Source organism: Aspergillus candidus (genome assembly GCF_002847045.1).
Source record: "Aspergillus candidus strain CBS 102.13 unplaced genomic scaffold BDW47scaffold_37, whole genome shotgun sequence".
Lineage (NCBI taxonomy): Eukaryota > Fungi > Ascomycota > Eurotiomycetes > Eurotiales > Aspergillaceae > Aspergillus > Aspergillus candidus.
Genome location: NW_020194042.1, coordinates 279,861 through 288,796, shown reverse-complemented (window position 1 = coordinate 288,796; position 8,936 = coordinate 279,861). Strand labels below are relative to the sequence as shown.

At 51.5% G+C, this 8,936-nt stretch overlaps 4 protein-coding genes across 4 annotated transcripts; 1 reads left to right on the top strand and 3 right to left on the bottom strand.

Moving 5' to 3' along the window:
* Nucleotides 1-60: 60 nt before the first annotated feature.
* On the bottom strand, nt 61-1,935 carry BDW47DRAFT_132901 (amino acid permease/ SLC12A domain-containing protein; the record flags this gene model as incomplete). Its single annotated transcript, XM_024817693.1, has 6 exons — nt 61-805; nt 867-1,067; nt 1,114-1,196; nt 1,244-1,406; nt 1,460-1,565; nt 1,629-1,935. The coding sequence occupies 6 exons, from the start codon at nt 1,933-1,935 to the stop codon at nt 94-96; spliced, it is 1,572 nt and encodes a 523-aa protein (XP_024670312.1). The 3' UTR covers nt 61-93.
* On the bottom strand, nt 1,619-2,681 carry BDW47DRAFT_109099 (uncharacterized protein). The gene has a single exon (XM_024813387.1). The coding sequence runs from the start codon at nt 2,566-2,568 to the stop codon at nt 2,344-2,346; it is 225 nt and encodes a 74-aa protein (XP_024670311.1). The 5' UTR covers nt 2,569-2,681; the 3' UTR covers nt 1,619-2,343.
* A 1,507-nt stretch (nt 2,682-4,188) lies between these two features.
* Nucleotides 4,189-6,229, bottom strand: BDW47DRAFT_127452 (putative acyl-CoA dehydrogenase; the record flags this gene model as incomplete). The annotated part of the gene is made up of 4 exons (XM_024816719.1): nt 4,189-5,662; nt 5,722-5,784; nt 5,846-6,062; nt 6,118-6,229. The coding sequence occupies 4 exons, from the start codon at nt 6,227-6,229 to the stop codon at nt 4,189-4,191; spliced, it is 1,866 nt and encodes a 621-aa protein (XP_024670310.1).
* Nucleotides 6,230-7,529: 1,300 nt separating this feature from the next.
* BDW47DRAFT_132897 (NADH:flavin oxidoreductase/NADH oxidase) lies at nt 7,530-8,893 on the top strand (the record flags this gene model as incomplete). The annotated part of the gene is made up of 2 exons (XM_024817692.1): nt 7,530-7,700; nt 7,755-8,893. The coding sequence occupies 2 exons, from the start codon at nt 7,530-7,532 to the stop codon at nt 8,853-8,855; spliced, it is 1,272 nt and encodes a 423-aa protein (XP_024670309.1). The 3' UTR covers nt 8,856-8,893.
* Between the last annotated feature and the right edge of the window lie 43 nt (nt 8,894-8,936).

Sequence of the window (8,936 nt, the reverse complement as noted above, 5' to 3'; positions counted from 1 at the left end):
GAAAAAAAAAAAAAAGAAAGAAAGAAAGAAAAAAAAAAAACAGCCTGAACCCGTATCCATAGCAAAGTCAAGCATGTCTTGTAGTTGACAGTTCTACTCGAAATAGCTATTCAACACCCTCGAGATGCGCCCACGAACTGGAGGCACATAACCCTCTTCATAAGCATCAATCTCTTGCTTCAGGCCGTTGAAACTCAAATCCGCCGTACCGGGCCAGACGTACTTCGTCCGCTTGAAGACCTTCCAGGTAACAAAACAGACGATAAAGAAACCAATCATGGTGTAGTTGAGAAAGAAGCCAGCCAACTCCCAATGCCCCGGGAAAAAGAGGTCAAATCCGAGAACCAAAGTCATGATACCTGTTCCGAATACCGCGTACCACGCCGCGAACGGTTGCGGCAGTCGGCCTTTGTAGGGAAGCGCAGCGCGATCGATTCCGTTCCGACGCAGCGACGCATGGAAGTGCAAGTATGTGATGCAGGTGCCGAAATAGTTCAGGAGGTACGAGGCTGTGAGCACGCTGACCAGCCAGTCCAGAACCTGGGCTGAACTGCTACTCACTTGTAGAAATCCCAGTGCGGAGAATACCATAGTCACGCCGACTGCGATATAGGGGAGTCCACGCTTGTTACAATGTGCCAAAATAGACGGTGCCTGTCCGTCGAGAGCCATTCCGTAGAGAAGTCGGGACCCCGAGAAGACAAGGTTGTTCCCCGCTGAGAACACCGAGGTCATTATGAGGGCATTGACAAGGGACGGCACGCCTCGAATGCGGAAATTGGTCATGGATATTACGTAGGGGGATCTGTTCGTTTTAGTTAAAATCTGACCAGCCAGGTTCTTTTTTCCACAAGAGTTGGGCATACGCTGCGCCGGTTCCACTGCCGCTTTCGAGTCTCGCCTTGAGTGTTGGGTCGTCGTAAGGAAGGACGATCCCCATGCAGAGAGCACCTCCGAGGAAGAAGAACATCAGGCGCCAGACGAATGCTGAGTAGGCTTTTCCCATAACCGACCGAGGCCGCTCTGCTTCAGCTGCTGCCATCGATATGTATTCCGGGCCCACCATCCTATCCATGTTAATAAATGGACGATGAGATGGCCTTAGTATCATACGTGAAAGATGCTTGGATCATGCAGGCCAACAGACCGCAAAACCTACCCGCATCGCCTGGAACCAGGTAGGATACAAAAGCGCCCTAGAAACCCATTAAGACAGTGACCAACAAGAAGGGGGCAGACTTACCGGGTCGTTCCAATATCTGAAACCATAGCGATCACCTTGCGGATTACCTCCAAGCATCGTGATGAAAGTGTAGAGCATAAGTGCCAGCATCAAAAATATCTTGAAGATAGAAAGGTAGAATTCAGATATCCCAAAGTAGCGAACCGTAAGAATGTTCAAACCCCTGTTGTAGATCAGCCACCCCTGCGCATTTCCTCGAATCCAAGGTCATCATACGCGTAGAGCACTATGCATGCCGCCACCACCGCCGCCACCGGAACCTCATCGGTCCAGTAGGTGAGCAGCACATTTATCGCCACGATCTCATAGGGGATCCCAAGCGCTTATCGATCCGGAGCACGTCAGACCGTATCATATAAGAGCAACGATGTCAAATGGAACATACCCATATTCAAGAAAAAGTTATATCCCATAGCCAGCCCGAACGCTTCATCAACCCAGTGGCTGGCCAGTCGCACATATGGGCACGGTATGGGCAGGTAGCACACCATTTCGGCGAAACATTGATTGACACACAAGATCACCGTACCATAGACGATGAAGCCCAGAAACAGTCCCGCCGGTCCACCCTTGGGCAGAACAGCGCCCATCTGGACGAAAAGAGACGTCCCAATTGCACCCCCAACCGCGAAAAGCTGGACTTCTCGACCGCGCAGCTTCCGATGAAGATGCTGCGACCCAGCGGAGATCATCAACCCATCTTGCGGCGTCTCATCGTCGCGCGACTGCGACGAAGTGTTTGATGCTTTATCTTCTCCGGCTGATTTCGCCATTTTTCGTCTCAGACTGTGGTTGAGAAAACAAGAATTACGAATGCTCATTTTCGGGGATCGAGATCAATCGCCCCTTGCAATTAGCGGTGTCCATCGTGCATTGTTTGAAGCGTGGCCTTTATTGTCATCGCCCAGTAAAAGATCCGCAATATGTCTATCAGTTTATGCGATCGAGACGCAGAGCCAATGATGCTGAACAAGACACGGGCCCGTGCATTACCCCTCATTTTCAGGGCATGATACGATGAGACTAGGTTAGTCGCATCGTGTTATCCCAGATACTTCATTGGTATGATTATCACAGGATAGATCGATGTGATTTCTGGGTTACCGTGGTATGTCAGCGGGAGTCGTGTTAAAGTCCCAAAAAATTCTAATAATACCAGATCGGACAAGTGTTGAGATTGTTTGATAAGGGAGATACCACGGGCAGCAGAAATGACCCATACGGCATCCATTTCTTCCAGGGTACCAGATCTGGTCTCTAGAATAAAAACAGTCAGCTATAAAAAGAGCGGTAGGGAGAATCAAAAGCATAAGTAACATAAACATCACATAGTAACTTATACATTGATACTCTTCCAGGCTGCCTTGGCAGCCATCAGAGTCTGGCTATGAAGATCCATGCTGTGTGTGTTGATATTGGCATCTTTGCTCAAAGCGGCAGTTGTACGACTTCCTCGTGACAATTTGGAGAAGTGGCAGGAAGAAATCTGCCATAATAGCCAGTCTGGATATCGACATCAGCATCTTTATCAAGAAGGAAATTCATGGTCTCCTCGTGGCCATTTGAAGAAACAGGCCGAGTATTATCATTGGCACCATTCTCAAGAAGAAGCTGCACAATCTCCTTGTGGCCATATTGTAAAGCATGCTGGAGAGGGCTACTATAATCACCAGCTCGAGTATTAGCAGCGGCACCTTGTCGAGAAGAATTTCCACAATCTTCCTGTGTTCATCTCGGCAAGCAGCCCAGAGGGGAGTAAATTCACATTGACATCGGCACCTTTGTCGAGAAGCAATTGTACAATTTTCTCGTTGCCTTTCTGAGAAGCAGTTCGGAGAGCGTTGTCGTACTATTCAGCCTGTGTATCAAGGGACGGACAGCAGATCGGGACAGAATATAGCCGCAACATCCCAGTTCTTCGCAAATCCGGAATGACTATGGGGATGCTCCAAACATAAGACATTATGAGAGTTCTTCCAGCGTCTGAATTGCCATAGAGCCAAAGCAATGCGACACCTTGTTCTTCGTCTTGCCACGCATGGAACTCAGTACCCTTAGTGAGCCATTCCATAAATTCCTCGATTATCTGACCTCCACCTAACTTGGGGGGATAGAAAGCTTCATCACGTCATCCTCTTAAGGGCCCAACTTATCGATACAGACAGCTAGAGCAGCTTCAACATCCTGCAGATGATCATCAGAAACGGCAATGTCTACTCCTCGCAACCTTAGTCCAAATCCTTCTTCTGGCCCCACACGACAACGACCATCTCTCCATCTCAATGCCTTCTCGCACCCACAATGTAACCCATATAACAACCCCCCTACGCCCCTCTAAATGCGCCCCGACGACCTATCCTGAGAACAAGTCAAGTCAACAACCAACACCTGGCCCTCCAATTCCTAGAAATGGAAATCCTGTGACCAATCAGCAAGTTCATCCTCAAATACAACAGTGGCAATGCCGCCGAGATTACCATACTCAATAAAGGTTCCCACAATATTTCCCTGCGGATGAAGTTCATGAAGCGCAAACAGGGCCATTTCATTATACTGTTCTTGTAGTCGGGGGCTATGTTTTTCCTGGAGAGGAGGTTGTGAATGAGGTTGCTATTGTGCGGTTTCTTGCAGACCAGACGTCGATTTCTGCGCCGTTTATTGTTCATTCTGGGGCGAGGGAGAGTCCGGTTGAGTTAACACTGTTTATTATGATGGATTATATTGGTTATGAGATGAAGATGTATGATGTGCTTAACGTGCCTAGATGTCCAGCAGAGAGATCAAGTTTATAGGCATAAATGACAGGTATACAACGATAATATTGTTCAGGAATGTAAATAGGTTTGGGTAGGTTTCTTCTCGATTAACACATGATTCACGATTTACCAACATTACACGAAGCGGAACTAAGCCCTAGCATCATGACGAACATACAGTATCCGTAACTATAGCTTCATCGAGCGATGTCCAGACGCGACTCGCGGCAACTCCTCTCCCCACGCAATACGGCAATCCCAACGCAAATGGTCATCATCCATGCGGACAGCATCCTTCTCAGGCTTCACGATATCACGCCACACAAGGTCACCGACACCACCCTCTCCCATCAGGATCCACCGGTTCGCAATCTCCGTCGCCACACCATCACCATCACGCTCAGCGTCCAGCGCGAGCAAAGCCCCACACAAGACCCACGTCAGAGTAAACATGGCGCGGCGACCATCAGCCAGCAGTTGCGCAGCATGCGATGAACCTGACACGCGCTCCAAGAACGCCGCCCACGTCTGGCTAAGCGTCTGCGACCACTCCGGACGTCGGACGAGGCTGATCACGCGGTGGACCCATGCCGAAAAGACGGGTAGGTGGTCGCCCTTCAACAGGAAACGCACCAGCTCGCTGGCCAGCACGTTCGTGGTGCCCTCCCAGATGGCGTTGACTAACGTGTTGCGCAGTATGCGCGAGACGTTGAACTCGGGCTCGTCTGCCTCGTCCATGTAGCCGACGCCGCCCATCGCTTCTTGGCATTCCTGGATGCCTGCCACGGACATCTTGGCCACAACGGCCTTGGCGGATGCGGTTAACACGCGGAAGACGACGGTGGCTTCACGGCCGGCGTGGGGGAGGTGGGGTGCTGGCGCGGTGACACCGTTGTTCTCGACGACGCCCATGACAGCTACCGTGAAGAAGCTGAGGTTCAGCGCTCCGCGGTGGCGGACTTCCTGGTCACTGAGGAGGGCCAGGTGCATTGGAATCAACCACAGGGGCTCGCCTACTGTGGTGCGTGCTTTTGCGAAGTTCTTGGCGATGGATATGGCCTTGCGCCACGCCGATAGAGAGCCGATGAAGGTGTATGTACGCGTGATGTTTAGGAGGGGCGCGATGGTGGGCACACCGCGGTCGAGCGCTCCGACCAGGTGCGCCCGCATATCTTTGAGTTCCAGCTCGGCTGTGGGCAGCTCTTTGGTTCCGAGCTTGTTTTTGAGACGGTGGATGCGGACGCCGTTTGAGACCTCGCGGGGCTGTCCGTCGTCCCCGATGATGGTCTTGCGCAGGGGCGCTAGGAACGTGCTCAGATGGCCTGATGGAGTCTTGGCGAGGAGGAGGGCGACGTTGGCGTCGGTTGCCGACGAGAAGAACTTGAATCCGTTGATCAAATAGTCTCCTTGCGATGGGTCGGAGGAGGGGGAGTGAGTCGCAAATGTTTCTGAATTCTGGACATCGCTCCCACCGGGTCTTTCTGTCATCCACTGACCAGCAGTGAAGAAGTCGTCGCCCCGGGAGATCAGTCTTTTCAAAATGGCATGGAACGGATGATCCGCGGGCAGATGTGCGCATTGTTGGGTGAGGATGAGCGATGCGCCATCACTCATGGATACGGGGCAGCTGTACAACGCGGAGGCCGGCGAATGCAGATAATTTCTAATCAGTCAGTACATGGGGTTCAATATGTTCCGACGACCCATGGATGAATTCCATACACTGCATTCTGCGCCAATCTCCGCTCCGGGCCATATGTAGGCTCATATCCCAACGCAACCACCCTAAGACCTGTCAGCAACGTTCATAACAACCGGGAGAACGGATTGTCTATGGAAACAATACCCATGCTTGGCACCCCATTTTCCCAACTGTTTCCATCCCTCACTTGTGACTAGGCGGTCATAATCATAACGCTGACCCCAGACATTGTGTCCTTTAACATAGGGTTGGTTCCGTTCTGCGTCCGCACTCCATTCGAGTATCTGCGGTGAGACAGCCTCAGCGCCCAATTGCTTAAGCTGAGGTTCGATCCGCTGAAATTTTTCCGAAGGCAGATACCCTGTCCTTTATCAGTTCGGTTCAGATTCAGATCAGGAGGTTACATGTTTACTCACACGCGAGCACTCTCTGCAAGCTTCCATCGGAGGTATAGGCGTTCTGCAGCCTCGGTGGACGGGTAAAGTAGCCTGTCTCTGCTGTGGCTGGGCCGTTGGATGTGGAACTCATTTCGTGGTTTGGATTTTACAAGGCTTTCATTGAAAATAGAAGGTTGTTTACGAGAAGTTCTTTGAGGGGAAGGGAAGGTCGTATAGGAGTTCGGCTACGGTCGGTCATATGAGATTTGACCCCAACCTCGGCTATACCCCAGATGATCAGATCAGTATCCATCCACTAACAGCCATGTTTACTTGGAAGAGCTTAATATGACCCCTGTCTGTCAGTCTCAATGCCACTAGTGATGGACAAGCACGTTCATTCTAGATCTAACCTCCGACTCAGGTTACATCCTCGCATCACGGTCACATAGTGGGTATAAAGCGGGGACATACGCGATCTGACTCCGAAATACTCTGTACGGAGTGCTCTATACAGAGTACTTAATAGGTCTAATTATGAGGTAATGATTGTGTAAAGCAATCACCAAACATGTTGCTCATTTAATTGCTGACATTCTCCTCTGACTGTACATTTTGCAGAGTTCCAATCCATCCTAATATCACCACCTTTTCGTCATGAAATATTACTACTCCTACCACCATTTTATAGGCTTGAAAATATCGTCAATTTCAACATGATTTCGATTGTCTTTTCCAACCTTGCCCAACACCAGTATATATTCACTATACTTAACTGACTCCGTTACAGCATTGTCTAATTTCGAATCCTTCGAAGCCAGCGCCCTGGCGGAATAGTACTTGTGCAATCCGTCATATGAATAATGTATATGTTTTTGGCCGCTGCTTGCTGCATAGGTTCTGATTCAACCATACACTCTCTTTACCCTTGCAAATGACCTCCTCGCCACACCCTTACCATCTTTTCAATCAAAAACAAAAGTCATCAACCATGATATATCGCTGCCTGACACCCAAGGCACATATCCCCAAAACGGCTAGCGCCGGAGACTTTCGCTCACATTCGCCCGACTGCTTACTCACCTTCTGCCTGAGGAATCAACTCTGCCAGATGCCCGAGGCAAAAACCAACCACCATGTGGATCCAGGCACAGAAACCGTATCAGTAAGCAGGGGTCTCGTCATTTGCTTGGTTTTTGATTAATAAATCCCGGTATCTTGACATGTACTTATCTCGGGAAGAAAAAATGATAGAATGGAATAAAAGAATGGGAAATATGTGTCCGGGTCGGTATCCACTGCGGCGGGATTTGAAATCAGCGGTGGAGCCGTCCGTCTGATAGTGTCTTGTTAAAGATATAAAGAGTGTTGAAGAGCCTGGATAATGTAGATAGCACATCACAGTAACTGGCTCTCTTCTCCCTAAAGATAGTCTACTCTCAAACTACAAAATGCATCACCCCGATGTCGATATCGAGCCCGCTGCGGGCATCTCCTACTTCACCCCGGCGCAGTCCCCCCCAGCCGGCACAGCAGCGAGCCCTCAAACCAGCGGCCAGGCCGTTCCCAAGCTCTTCCAGCCTCTGACCATCCGCGGCGTGACCTTCCAGAACCGACTCGGCGTACGTCCCTTCCATATCCCTTCACCCCAATGAACAAAACTAACAAATGAAAAGCTCGCCCCTCTCTGCCAATACTCCGCCCAAGACGGCCACATGACTGACTGGCACGTCGCGCACCTAGGCGGGATCGCCCAGCGCGGACCCGGCATGCTCATGATCGAAGCCACGGCCGTGCAAGCCCGGGGCCGCATCACGCCCCAAGACGTCGGCCTGTGGAAAGACTCGCAGATCGCCCCCATGGCGCGCGTCGTTGAATTCATCCACTCCCAGGGCCAAAAAGTTGGCGTGCAGCTCGGCCACGCCGGCCGCAAAGCCAGCACCGTCGCGCCGTGGATCTCGGAGACCGTCGTCGCGACGGAGGCAGTGGGCGGATGGCCCTCTGACGTCCTGGGACCCAGCGACATCCCCTTCGCGGATTCCTTCCCGCACCCGCGCGCGATGAGCACCGACCAGATCAAGGAGCTCAAGGAGGACTGGGCGGCTGCTGTGCGGCGCGCGGTGCAGACTGGTGTTGACTTTATCGAGATCCACGCGGCGCATGGGTACCTCCTGTCGTCGTTTCTGAGCGCTAGTGCGAACGGGACGCGGACGGATGGGTATGGCGGGCCGGCGTTTGAGGATCGCGTGAGGTTGCCGTTGGAGGTTGCGCAGATTACGAGGGATATTGTCGGGAAGGATATGCCTGTTTTCCTGCGTATCTCGGCGACGGACTGGTTGGAGAGTGTGAGGCCCGCTGAGAGCTGGCGGGTGGATGATACCGTGCGGTTTGCGCAGGCGCTGGTTGAGCAGGGCGCTGTGGATCTGATTGATATTAGCTCTGGTGGTGTGCATGCCGAGCAGAAGATCAAGTCCGGGCCGTGCTTCCAGGCGCCGTTTGCGATTGCTGTTAAGAAGGCTGTGGGGGATAAGTTGGCTGTTGCTACTGTTGGGGCTATTACCGATGGACGGCAGGCGAACCGGTTGTTGGAGGAGGAGGGCTTGGATGTCGCGCTTGTTGGGCGCGGGTTCCAGAAGGATCCTGGTCTGATGTGGACTTTCGCGCAGCATACCGGTGTGGAGATCAGCATGGCGAACCAGATTCGTTGGGGCTTTACTGGACGCCGGGGGACTCCGTTTATCTTGCCGGATGTTTACAAGCAGTCGATTTTTGAATAGACTAGATTATAGAACTATAGATAGAGCATGGAGAGATAGAGATGTATGAATTTAATGACTGTTCGATTGCATCTACATATG